At 40.6% G+C, this 12,968-nt stretch overlaps 2 protein-coding genes across 5 annotated transcripts; one reads left to right on the top strand and one right to left on the bottom strand.

Moving 5' to 3' along the window:
• Positions 1-402: 402 nt before the first annotated feature.
• LOC106578721 (acyl-protein thioesterase 1-like) lies at positions 403-2,881 on the top strand. 4 transcript variants are annotated; one of them, XM_014157846.1, is made up of 9 exons: positions 403-471; positions 761-792; positions 930-995; positions 1,131-1,178; positions 1,266-1,336; positions 1,443-1,534; positions 1,642-1,743; positions 2,009-2,127; positions 2,815-2,881. In XM_014157846.1, exons 1-9 carry the CDS (start codon positions 403-405, stop codon positions 2,879-2,881), a joined length of 666 nt encoding a protein of 221 aa, XP_014013321.1. The 4 variants fall into 4 exon arrangements, with proteins under 4 accessions (XP_014013321.1, XP_014013320.1, XP_014013322.1 ...); XM_014157845.1 differs by having other exon boundaries at positions 1,967-2,127; XM_014157847.1 differs by lacking the exon at positions 1,131-1,178 and having other exon boundaries at positions 1,967-2,127.
• Positions 2,882-5,110: 2,229 nt separating this feature from the next.
• On the bottom strand, positions 5,111-11,189 carry LOC106578722 (regulator of G-protein signaling 20). Its single transcript, XM_014157849.1, has 5 exons — positions 11,104-11,189; positions 9,535-9,695; positions 6,517-6,600; positions 6,033-6,267; positions 5,111-5,809 (listed from the first exon to the last, which is right to left on the bottom strand). The coding sequence occupies exons 2-5, from the start codon at positions 9,690-9,692 to the stop codon at positions 5,615-5,617; spliced, it is 672 nt and encodes a 223-aa protein (XP_014013324.1). The 5' UTR covers positions 9,693-9,695; positions 11,104-11,189; the 3' UTR covers positions 5,111-5,614.
• Positions 11,190-12,968: the final 1,779 nt, after the last annotated feature.

Genomic DNA, 12,968 nt, shown 5'->3' with positions numbered 1-12,968 from the left:
TAAATCAATTCACCTTGGTGGTGTGCAGTACTGTACAAAGTTAGAGGTGCGCTATTTCCCCCGCTCTCCCTACCTCGGGCTTCCAGTGGGGAGACCTGAGGTCAACCTACCCCCACCCCCCTCCCCATCTCGTACTTCTGAGTGGGAGACCTTCCCAGGCAGTAGCCTGCCTAGCTCACAAACTAGAATCAGGGCACCCACTCCGACAAGGTTAATTGACCCACAGTCCCACACAGTGACATGATATCATTGACGTAATGTGCAAATGAGCGACAGAAAACCGATCACGTAAATGTCACCATTCCGTTTTTTTTTTGGTGCGGGCGCCCCGTCCCGCCCCTGGCAAGATGCCGCCCTGGGCGGCTGCCCATGTCGCCTATACCTAAATCCGCCACTGGTTGTATGTGCGGTAATAATACGTCAGTGCCGTTGCCTGCTATTGTACCTGCCGCTCGGAAAGCCACTGCAGCGGTGAGTGAGGGATGTTTGGCAGCGAGCATTGAAGGCAACAGGCATGTTGTTGCAGACAATAACTTCCTCTCACATTATTGTCTCACATACGTCTGTATTCCCAGTAAATGCCCCCACCGTGGGCTGCTAGTATCAGTTGTCTTAGTGTAGGGCTGTAACAAAAGCCTGTACAGTAGCTTGCAGGTGGAGGGTTGAACACCCCAAACCTAGACCTACAAGCCATTGACATTGAAGTGTTGTCAATAAATCTAACCACATTGTGCATTTATGTATCTCTTTTGCATTACAGGTGATATTTCTTCATGGCCTGGGTGACACTGGGTATGTGCAGAACAGCTCATTCATTTCATCCCTCATTTTACTTCTACCACTCACCATTGACCCAAGAGTTAACTGTCATATTTTTTCCATTTACTGTAGTCTTAAGTTCATAAGATGTCTTTTGCTTTTGTTCATAGCCATGGCTGGGCAGAGGCCTTTGCTGGGATTCTGACACCATATGTGAAATACATGTGTACTCACGCGTGACTACCTCTGTGGACAAGCAGGCTCCTGTATTTGGAGATTGTTGATGATAGTGATTATTGATTACATGGTGTTAATGGTATATGCATTTATTAATGACAGTGAAACTATTTCATTTTATTTTAATTGTTCAGTCCAATCAGGCCTGTTACATTAAACGTGGGCATGTCCATGCCCTCCTGGTAAGAAGTCAAGTTTATTTAATTTTATAAAAAGAAGGCAATATTGAAGAACGGTAGCCGATTTGGGTTAATCACTCTATGTTATAGGTTTGACATCATCAGATTGCAAACAGATGCAGAGGAAGACAAAGCTGGTATTAAACAGGCTTCAGAGAAAAGTGAGTCTACATCGTTTGGATGTAGCTGCACTAGGGCATACAGTATGGTCATGTTTTAAACTGTATGAACCTGAGCTGGATTCTAGTTGAGTTTGATTTCATTGAGTGCTGCCTGTCTTCTCAATTAAAACGCTGATTGATCAAGAAGTGAAGAATGGAATAACATCCCACAGAATTGTTCTTGGTGGGTTTTCTCAGGTAGACTAGCCTATGACAACAAAAACCTGTAAAACAACACTGAAATGTACGAAACTCAGTGGTAAGACATAGCGATAGTAATTATTTGTGTGCTTTGGTGTATACAGGGTGGAGCGTTGTCTCTCTACACTGCTCTCACGGCCCAACAGAAGCTGGGGGGAGCGGTTGCTCTCAGCTGCTGGCTCCCTCTACAGCACACCTTCCCTCAGGTATAGGCTATCCTGCATTAGAAGTGTTGTGTGGTGGACTTAGGCTATAAATAAGATCCATTCTATTGTTTTGGAATGTAAACAGTCTATTAGCTTGTTACTTTACCAAACCACACAAATCAACAATGGTCAAAGTAAATTCCAAGACATTGACAAAATCATTCTAGAGACGTTGCAAGTCATAGCTGATTTTAAATATAACCCTAACGGTGTCCTTTCTCAGGCGTCGGCCAACTCTGCCAACAAGGAGATGCATGTCCTGCAGTGCCATGGCGAGGCGGACCCTCTGGTGCCCATAATGTTTAGATGTCTCACAATGGAGAAACTGAAGACCCTCTGCAATCCATCCAACATCACCTTTAATACTGTTAAGGGAATTTTGAATCCCAATGATAATAATTAACAATCAATAAGCTTTGACTAATCCCCAAGGTTTGTAAGACACTGGGTTAAGAATAATTAGGCAAGGACTCAGCTTTCTGCAAAAGGTCTGTACAGTTTATTCAGAGAATGTTCTGAAGTCAAAAATTAGGACTCAGTCCTTTTATAATACACACATACATTCCTATCTTTAGACCACTCCCTTCTCAAACAACCAGTACTTTTCCACTAACCACAAAGAACCATAAAATTTGTCAAATTCTTCAAGGCTTTCACCCCCCCCGTTGGGACCCTCTTGGTTTGAAACAGTCCAATGATTTTCTATTACCTACTCTACAACTACACTCTGTTTACATCCCTACTAAAGCATATAACATCATAGTATTTCACAGCTAACAGATCTACCCCCATCCTGGTTTTATCTTCTCATAATTATCAAACTTTTCCCCCTATCCTACAATTTCAGAGTGGAACACTTAAGTCATCATCCTAACACATACAAATTATTTTAACAATACTTATCCCAGAATGCCTCACAGTGCCTGCCCTGAGGTTAGTATGGTTTGTACAGCAGCTGAGTGAATTCTGTAATATGGTTCAACTTAGAAGATTGGCACTTTTTGAAGTCTTTAAACATGCATAATGGAGTTTATATGAAATGTATTATATTTTGTGTAGTAATACTTGTCTCTCTTGCGTCCAACAGGAAATTATGGATATCAAGAAGTTTATTGAAAAGCAGCTTCCTCCAATCTAAGGCTTAGACCTACTGCCATTAGAGCTCATTGAAGGTGACTCCTGTGATGCTCCATAGACTGTCTGAACCACATATCTCACTCAATATAACCTGCTGCTAACTCTGACTATCAGAGACATAGTCAGGGACAGGCCTTAGGGCTAGCTAGAGACAAGCCAAGGAGAGGGACACCATAACTTCAAACAATTGTATTCTCTGCTGGAGCCTGGTGGAATCTTCAGTATTTTAATCTGTTGCCAGTACTGTTGTCAGTGTAATTATTTGCTATTGAAAAGCCATCTCTTCCAGGGAGTATTTTTTTGATTGTATGGTTTGAAAATATGAATCTTAAAATGTTGATTTGTTATGGGGAAATAAAACCCTAATATAATGCAATAGTAAAAGAAGACGACAACATAAAATGATTGTGCTTCATTCGATTTGTAAGAATTGAAAGCCATTTTCTGTTAATTCAATACACAAATACAGTATATGAATGGTCACATACTATTTATTTCGTACATGTATGTTCCTGTTTACGTTTTGACTGAGAAAGAAATAGGACTAAATTAGCATCACAGTATTCATATCACAGGCAAGATCTTTTTCCAGATATCAGCTCACACTGTACGTAAAAAGTTACTATTCTTTGAGAAGAGCAGAAAGCACCACAATTTAATATCAAGTGTGTTCAACTGCTGCACCATTTTTGTGATATTTTATTCAAACTACAGTACCAGTCAAAAGTTTGGACACACCTACTCATTCACCTACTCATTTTTATTTATTTGTACTATTTTCTACATTGTAGAATAATAGTGAAGACAACAAAACTATGAAATAACACATGGAATCATGTAACCAAAAAACTACTAAACAAATCAAAATATATTTTTTATTTTAGATTCTTCAAAGTAGCCACCCTTTGCCTTGATGACAGCTTTGCACACTCTTGGCATTCTCTCAACCAGCTTCACCTGGAATGTTCTTTCAACAGTCTTGAAGGAGTTCCCACATATGCTGAGCACTTGTTGGCTGCTTTTCCTTCACTCTGCGGTCCAACTCATCCCAAATCATCACAATTGGGTTGAGGTCGGGTGATTGTGGAGGCCAGGTCATCTGATGCAGCACTCCATCACTTTCCTTCTTGCTCAAATAGCTCTGACAGCCTGGAGGTGTATTTTGGGTCATTGTCCTGTTGAAAAACAAATGATAGTCCCACTAAGCCCAAACCAGATGGGATGGCGTATCGCTGCAGAATGCTGTGGTAACCATGCTGGTTAAGCGTTCCCTGAATTCTAAATAAATCACAGACAGTGTCACGTAAAGCACCCCCACACTATCACACCACCTCCTCCATGCTTCACGGTGGGAACCACACATGCAGAGATCATCCGTTCCCCTCCTCTGCGTCTCACAAAGACACAGCGGTTGGAACCAAAAACTCAAATTTGGACTCATCAGACCAATGTACAGATTTCCACCGGTCTAATGTCCATTGCTCATGTTTCTTGGCCCAAGCAAGTATCTTCTTCTTATTGGTGTCCTTTAGTAGTGGTTTCTTTGTAGCAATTCCACCATGAAGGCCTGATTCATGGAGTCTCCTCTGAACAGTTGATGTTGAGATGGGTTTGTTACTTGAACTCTGTGAAGCATTTATTTGGGCTGCAATTTCTGAGGCTGCTAACTCTAATGAACTTATCCTATGCAGCAGAGATACCTCTGGGTCTTCCTTTCCTGTAGCGGTCCTCATGAGAGCCAGTTTCATCATAGCACTTGATGGTTTTGCGACAGCACTTGAAGAAACTTTCAAAGTTCTTGATATTTTCCGTATTGACTGATCTTCATATCTTAAAGTAATGATGGACTGTTGTTTCTCTTTGCTTATTTGAGCTGTTCTTGCCATAATATGGACTTGGTATTTTACCAAATAGGGCTATCTTCTGTATACCAACCCTACCCTGTCACAACACAACTGATTGTCTCAAACACATTAAGTTAACTTTTAACAAGGCACACCTGTTAATTGAAATGCATTCCAGGTGACTACCTCATGAAGCTGGTTGAGAGAAAGCCAAGAGTGTGCAAAGCTGTTCTCAAGGCAAAGGGTGGCTACTTTGAAGAATCTCAAATGGAAAATATATTTTGATTTATTAAACACTTTTTTGGTTACTACATGATTCCATATGTGTTATTTCATAGTTTTGATGTCTTCACTATTATTCTACACTGTAGAAAATAGTAAAAATAAAGAAAAACCATGGAATGAGTAGGTGTTCCCAAACCTTTGACTGGTACTGTATGTTAAAGGTGTAGTGATAAACGATTTAATGCCAAGGCACTTTCCCATGTCTTCTTAATATTAAGTGAAATTAGATTTAATTAAAAATAACTGAAAATGCTTTAAGTCTGACAATAGAACTACACAAATGCAGTGCTAACAGATACAACATGCTTTCCCCTCATCAAACTATAGAAAAGTGCAATGTCAAGTGCTAGGCAATATAAAAATATAAATATATTTGGAAACATCTTGCAATCTGAAATGGAATACAGCGTATGTTCTTGCTCGCTTTGAAGATTTTGGAAAGCCAATATTTAAGGTAGTAAACAGTAGTTACACCTTAATGTAGACATTTTTGTAAATAGAGCCTATTGATCAATCAACATGTGAACTGTAACTGAAAGCTGGACCTAAGATACGCAAGTGTCATCTAAAAGCAATGTGTAGAGTGATTGATGGAGAATGAGAGTCTATGGCTCTGTGGCAGGTGGTGGTTCTTCCAGGTCCTGCAGTAAATCTGCATACGCTGTAGAATTCATGTAGCGTGGGTATGAGTCTCTCTGCATCAGCGTGTAGATCTGCTGCTGGGCGTCCTCAAACGTGTGGGACGTGGGCTCCAGCATGTTCTTGTTGATCACATCTCGAACACGTGAGTCCAAACTCACCTGGAGAAGTAATTTAACAACCAGAGAGGTTGAATAAGAGCAGTAGCGGTCTAATGAATAACTATAATAAGTAGGAATTATGTGAAATCTAGAGTAGTCTTGCTGAAGCAAGTCACACTAATAAGAATACTCTATGGAGAAAGCATTTTAGGCTTACAGCTATAAATGAGCACAATTATAGGATACTTCAGTCTCAAGAAAGGCCAAAGCAGTGTAAGCTCACCTCTTTAGGGGAGAGGATAGAAATGAAGTCCTCATAGATCTGTCGTACTCTCTCCTCCACCACAGTTTTGTTGGTCTCCTTTTTGAGCTCTTCACAGGCCAACCAGAACATCATGTTCTCTTCACTAAACTCTGTCCTTAGGAACTGTCGGAAGCAGCCCCGCCCTGCGGGGCTCTTCATCAGCCTCTCAAACGACATGGTCCACATTGTCGCATCCTCCAGAGTAGGCTTGGGGCTTCAAAAAAGGGACCATGCTCTTTATTTCATACAATAGATGTAGTTGAGAATGTTTAATGTTGATGTTTCAGCTCTAGCTCTATATAATTACATATAGAACTCAAAACATTACATTACATATTAGTAATTTAGTAGAGATTTGTGTCTAGAGATTTTATTAAACAGTCTCAACCATATCCCCTTTTCTTGTTTTTCCTAAACTATGTAGCTAACCCTATAGAGGATATTTACTGTGTAGTGCTGTTACCTGTCATCACAGTTTGCGATTTCCTCTGTCCTCCTCTCATAGGTGCTTCTTTGAATCCTCTCATCCTCTGTCATAACAGTCAGACTGAAAAACAGTGAAAAACGGAATAGAAATAGAAAATGTACTGTATGTACAATGTAGGGTTTTCGGCTATTGTCAATTGGTGTGGAGGGTAGCAGGCATGTTGTTTGTTCCAAACTGTGAACAACAGTGGTGGTAGGTGCACTTGTCCCGGATGCGTGAGTTCTGCAGGGAGGTCTTGCGTAAACACTACTGTCATCCAGTCCTTAGAGATGTGCTGTAGTTAATTTAAACACCTAGTGTAGCAGTCACCTGTAGCCTAATTAAAAGCAGGTGAGAATCCACCACATCTGGGCTCTCCAGCCACACACTGCAGCTCTGCGACAATTAGCACAACTTAATTGAGGTTGATGTGGAGACAGAGACTATTCCCACTCCCTGAGGTGTGAATTAGCATGCTCTTATTCTGCACACAACAGGTAGTGCTGTCCTAAGAGAGCAGTCAGAGGAAGAGGCACAATTCTTGCTTACGTATACATCTATGACTTCAAAACATAAATGTCCCTGTGGGTTTTGTCCACAGAGACCGTGTGTAGCTGGCAGATGCTCCGTTTTTATGCCTCTGTTTGTGTCCTGTGCAGAGTATATTGTACAGTTCATTCGGGAAGTGTTCAGACCCTTGACTTTTCCACATTTTGTTACGTTTCAGCCTTATTCTAAAAATCTTTTTTTTCCCTCATCAATTTACACACAGTATCACATAATGACAAAGCAAAACTGTTTTTTCTAAATTTATTACAAATAAAAAAAACAATATACCTTATTCAAACCTTGTGCTCTGTGACTTGAAATTGAGCTCAGGTGCATCCTGTTTCCATTGGTCATCCTTGAGATGGTTCTACAACTTGATTGGACAATTAAATTGATTGGACATGATTTGGAAAGGCACACACCTGTCTATATAAGGGCCTACAGTTGACAGTGCATGTCAGAGCAAAAACCAAGCCATGAGGTCGAAGGAATTGTCCGTAAAGCTCCGAGACAGGATTGTGTCGAGGCACAGATCTGGCGAAGGGTACCAAAAAATGTCTGCAGCATTGAAGGTCCCCAAGAACACAGTGGCCTCCATCATTTTTAAATGGAAGAAGTTTGGAACCACCAAGACTCTTCCTAGAGCTGGCTGCCCGGCCAAACTGAACAATCGGGGGAGAAGGGCCTTGGTCAGGGAGGTGACCAAGAACCCGATGGACTCTCTGACAGGGCTCCAGAGTTCCTCTGTGGAGTTGGGAGGATGTTCCAGAAGGACAACCATCTCTGCAGCACTCCACCAATCAGGCCTTTGTGGTAGTGGCCAGACGGAAGCCACTCCTCAGTAAAAGGCACATGAAAGCCCGCTTTAAGTTTGCCAAAAGGCACCTAAAGACTCTCAGACTGTGAGAAACAAGATTATCTGGTCTGATGAAACCAAAATTAAAGTCTTTGGCCTGAATGCCAAGTGTCACGTCTGGAAGAAACCTGGCACCATCCCTACGGTGAAGCATGGTGATGGCAGCATTATGCTGTGGGATTTATTTTAGTGGCAGGGACTGGGAGACTAGTCAGGATTGAGGGAAAGATGAATGAAGCAAAGTACAGAGAGATCCTTGATGAAAACCTGCTTCAGAGCGCTCAGGACCTCAGACTGAAGTGAAGGTTCAATTTCCAACAGGAGAACAACCCTGAGCACACAGCCAAGACAACGCAGTAGTGGCTTCGGGACAAGTCTATGAATGTCCTTGAGTGGCCCAGCCAGAGCCCAAATTGAACCCAATCGAACATCTCTGGAGTGACCTGAAAATAGCTGTGCAGCAACGCTCCCCATCCAACCTGACAGAGCTAGAAAGGAATGGCAGAGAAGAATGGGAGAAACTCCCCAAATACAGCTGTGCCAAGCTTGTAGCATCATACCCAAGAAGACTCAAGGCTGTAATAGCTGCCAAATGTGCTTCAACAAAGTACTGAGTAAAGGGTCTAAATACTTATGTAAATGTCATATTTCAGTTTTTTATTTTGTAAACATTTGCTAAAATTTCTAAAAACATGGTTTTGCTTTGTCATTAAGGGGTATTGTGTGTAGATTGATGAAGGAAAAAACAATGTAATCCATTTAGAATAAGGCTGTAACATAACAAAATGTGGAAAAAGTCAAGGGTTCTGAAGACTTTCTGAATGCACTGTATGTAGGTTGCTCCAGATTAGAGGCGTCATGCCCCCTCAGAGATGTCCTGTAAAATAGAAATAATAAAAATGTGTTTAATTTTTTGTTTGTTGTTTCTCTGTAATACTACTATCCACCTAGCAATTTTATGAAGTTGGCTTTAGCTAGCCCAGATATGTTCCCAATCTCCCAACCTCATAACTACATACCAAGAAGCCATTTCAGGCTATCAATCAAGTAGCTAGCTTGTCTAACTATCTTAGCTGGCATGCCGGCTGTCGGTGGACTTTCGAAACACAAGCAATTACTAAATCCACTGAATATGACTCACATTCCTTTCAATCTTATACCCAGATTTGAGCATATTTAGTTTCTTTAACAAAATAACTACAGAGGATACAGACAGCTCAAGCGGTATGCTTAGATATGCAGAAAAATAAACATATTTTTGACATAGAATTAAGTATAATGATTATGGCTCTTGATTGCAGGAAAGACCGTTTCAGGTGTTTGAAAAATGCAAAATTCTCCAACTTTCTGACTGGGGGCTTAGTCCCCGTCCAGACCACTCCCCAGCCATCTTCACACACTTGGTGCCCCCTCAGATTTTTGGGGTGCATGACGCCCCTGCTCCGGAGTGCAGAGTTTTGGTATAAGCATGGTATATATAATGTAAGGTAGCTATGGGTTACGTCTCAAATGGCACCCTATGGGCCCTAGTCAAAAGTAGTGTGCCATATAAGGAATAGAGTGCCATTTGGGACACGAACACTTACTATGGATAGTATAGTGGTACCTACCAGGAGCAGCTGCAGCAGCAACACCAACAGAAACAACAGGCATTGGAGGCGTTGGTGGGCATGTTCCCCATCCTGTGCTGTGATTGGAGGACACTGGCCGCGGCTTCCTGGTGTACTTGCATCTGTCTCTTGCGCATCTCCAGCCGCTCTGACCCCATGCGCTGCAGACCAAGACACACAACACCACGCTGAGGTTGTAGGTGAGACAGACTCACAATACTGCAGACCCCCCCCACTCACTCCCACTCAGAAGTACGAGATGGGGAAGGGAGCGGGGGTAGGTTGACATCAGGTCTCCCCACTGGAAGCCCGAGGTAGGGGTAGCGGGGGAATCTATCAAATAGCGCACCTCTAACTTTGTACAGTACTAATGCAATTAGTAAAGTCACACTACGAAATGCTATCAAATAAACCACAATTCATTCATAATACTGTGAATATATAGTTTCACAGACATATTGTTGCATTTTTTCTGGTTTTTGCAAAATCGTTAGGAATAATATTAAACCTGTCTGCACACCACCAAGGTGAATTGGTTTAGTCTTGACTCTTGGTTGACAGTGTTGGGGGATGGGTCATGTATTGATGCTCGAGTGTCAAATCAACACAAATTTGTTTCTATTTGATACTTCTTTTTGATATTTATGAGTCATATTTTTGTATATATTTATATAGTTTTAAATGTAGTGATTATTTATTTGTGTTGTTCCAAATGTCTGAATAAAAATTACAGTTAGTGCAGATTGGTGCTTTTTTTATGGGGGGGGTCGCCCAGGGAGCCATACAAGCTAGAACCGCCACTGCTTGTACAACATCTCGAAACGACGTAAAAATAGTAGCCTACTGAGGGAATCCCCACGGCATGTCGTCACATCAGCTATAGCGCGCATGTCTTGCGGAATGCTCTGACCACTTCAACAAAGCAGAATGATCGCTGTGAGAACTTCTTTTCACTGTCAAAGCTATAAGTTATTATAGCGAGAAATGTAGTACCAGTTGGCTATGCAAAATACCGTCATTGACATTAATACATAAACATATATAAACTATATATAAGCTATTAAACGCCTATTACCAAGCTTAACATTCGCAGGATCAAATCATTTTAACGCGCTCTGGGATGAGACATGCATGGGATGAGAAAGACGAGGCGTTGCTGCCTCTATCCAAGCATCCTCAGATACAACACAGATGGAGACTTGGGGGTTAGAGCGCTTTTGTTTTTTTTTTACCATTTATTAGGTTCATCAATATTGACAATATTTTAAACGAAATACTGTATGCTGACATACAGTATAATAACGCATAAGCTGTATTTTTCTTTCAAGATGGAGAATATGGCATCTAATGATCTGATGCAAATTATGACTACAGCAGCAATAAATAAATAATTGACCATTAAATTCGGTAGCTATTTCCAAAAGATAGAACGAGATTGTCAAGAAACCATGCTGGCAATAATTATCTAGTGTCCATCATTTTCCATTTAGATTGCTGATGTTGAATCTAATTCAAATTTTAGCATTCAATTATATTTCAAAGAGGAAATTCCAATGTAACTGTACTCACTGTGTCACCATGAATGCCAGAATACAGGTGATTCTTGCCTCAATCACATCCGTCTGCACTGTGTTGCAATTCGTTTGCTCCATGCGCATGCGTTTTGTTTCGATGCAAAAAAAAACAATGTTTTGCAGCTGAAGCGTTGAAGGGTAGACCAGCTTTTACTGGAGGCTTCAAGCAATGTTTGATGATGCTCTCATATGCTCATCTGTAGCATAGCCTACTTCACAACCACTGAATGAAACCTATACATGATCCACCCACCATGAGTAGCTAGGTTTCCATCCAATTGGCGACAGGTTTTCATGAAAATATTGTAAAATCCACATGTCGAAAATATGCGCAATATAACCACCAGTATTGTCACCAAACGGACTTGTTCCAGATACAAATCAGTGCATGATGACATAGTGCACACAAACATATTTGTTTCGCTTAATATTTCATTGTACCAAATCAAATGTCCATCGCATTTTCCAAAACTGTTGCATTAAATAACAATAGCCTTCTCTGGTCTTGACACGTGCGTTCTAGGCAACAACAGATACAGTGCGGGTAGGATGTGCGGTTAGGCTAGCCTACATGATGAGTTTATTATAATAATAATATTTGTATTTGTCAAACAGCAGTCAAGCATCGATCTGATCATCATGTCTCCAGAACAAGACCCTCGATATTTATTGGAAAAGAGCATCAAACTCATCACATTGCACTTTCACAACCCTGTGAAGTTCATCATCATTTATTTCATCTGTAGCCTGATAAACTGCATGGTTTCCTGACAGGTCGCAGTGGGAGGACCACACAACATGTAATCGCGTGACTCCATGTGTACTTCGATACGATGGTTATTGTATCAATATTTGCGCATGAAAGCGTTTCCTCCTACATTTCTCGCATTAATTTTACCGACACAAATAGATCCCACCTTGTCAAGCATATATTGTTTTGTAGACATTTGTAAGGTGTACCGATACATTGTATGTTTCCATTATTCCTGTCATGACATGTTTTTACCCAACATATACTTTATGCGCATAAAAATGTTGGATGGAAACCTGGTTAGTGATAGAGATTTTATTCTATGAATTCATCATCAGGATACAGTATACCCCCTCTGTAATTCACATAAAGAGCACAAGATGTCACCAAAATATTTTCCCAAAACGTACCCTGGCTGCCACTGCTGACGCTCAACAAAACATTTCCTCCGCGTTGTCACAACTTTTGGAGATATTTCAAGAAAACGATTTTGTGAGAAGTTGATCGCATTTTTTGAAAATTTGAAAAACTTGTAGATATATTACAATGAAGTTAGATCTATAATTGTTTTTTTTAAATATGCAAGTAGGAAAGCCTTAAAATTAATAATCCACTTGTTTAGAGAGAAAATGTAGATACTTTGAGTAAAGTAGTAATATGTTGGATGAGTGTGTTGAGGGCAACTAGCCTTTTAGCAATTTTACACACCATTTTATGTCATTTTGATGGATAGCTAGCTACGTTTTTAAGACAGAGCTTTTCAATTGGCATCTCTCCCCCTGTTTTCAGTCACAGGTGGGGACTGGATTAGGTATGAGCAGTGCAGGAGGTGGGCTCATGAGTTGTGGTCCAATTTGACTGGGGATAGCTTTATTTGTGATTTATGTACAAATTAGAATTGTGCAATAGCAGAGCATAAGAGAGTTGCCACACCAATGTTACACTGAGTTAATTAGTTAAGTTATTGTTATTAAATGTTATATTCCAATGTTATTTAATTTTAGAAGTATATTCCAATAAATATATTTCTTTATGAATTAAAAACAACTTTTGAAAACCTTTTGCTCATGAATGTAATTTTAAAGACTGCTGGGATTTAAAATCTTGCA

The sequence above is a fragment of the Salmo salar genome, chromosome ssa19, assembly GCF_905237065.1.
Source record: "Salmo salar chromosome ssa19, Ssal_v3.1, whole genome shotgun sequence".
NCBI lineage: Eukaryota > Metazoa > Chordata > Actinopteri > Salmoniformes > Salmonidae > Salmo > Salmo salar.
Note: the sequence above shows the minus strand (reverse complement) of the source record. Positions and strands in the feature narration are given on the sequence as shown.

Coding starts and splice junctions, on each gene's coding strand:
- LOC106578721 (XM_014157845.1), top strand. CDS start 403: ATGTGCGGTAATAATACGTCAGTGCCGTTGCCTGCTATTGTACCTGCC. Junction 793..929: donor CATGGCCTGGGTGACACTGG/GTATGTGCAGAA, acceptor TTTTGTTCATAG/CCATGGCTGGGCAGAGGCCT. Junction 1,337..1,442: donor TAAACAGGCTTCAGAGAAAA/GTGAGTCTACAT, acceptor GATTTCATTGAG/TGCTGCCTGTCTTCTCAATT.
- LOC106578722 (XM_014157849.1), bottom strand. CDS start 9,692: ATGGGGTCAGAGCGGCTGGAGATGCGCAAGAGACAGATGCAAGTACAC. Junction 6,268..6,516: donor ATCGCAAACTGTGATGACAG/GTAACAGCACTA, acceptor CCTTTTTTGAAG/CCCCAAGCCTACTCTGGAGG. Junction 5,810..6,032: donor CTATCCTCTCCCCTAAAGAG/GTGAGCTTACAC, acceptor TTACTTCTCCAG/GTGAGTTTGGACTCACGTGT.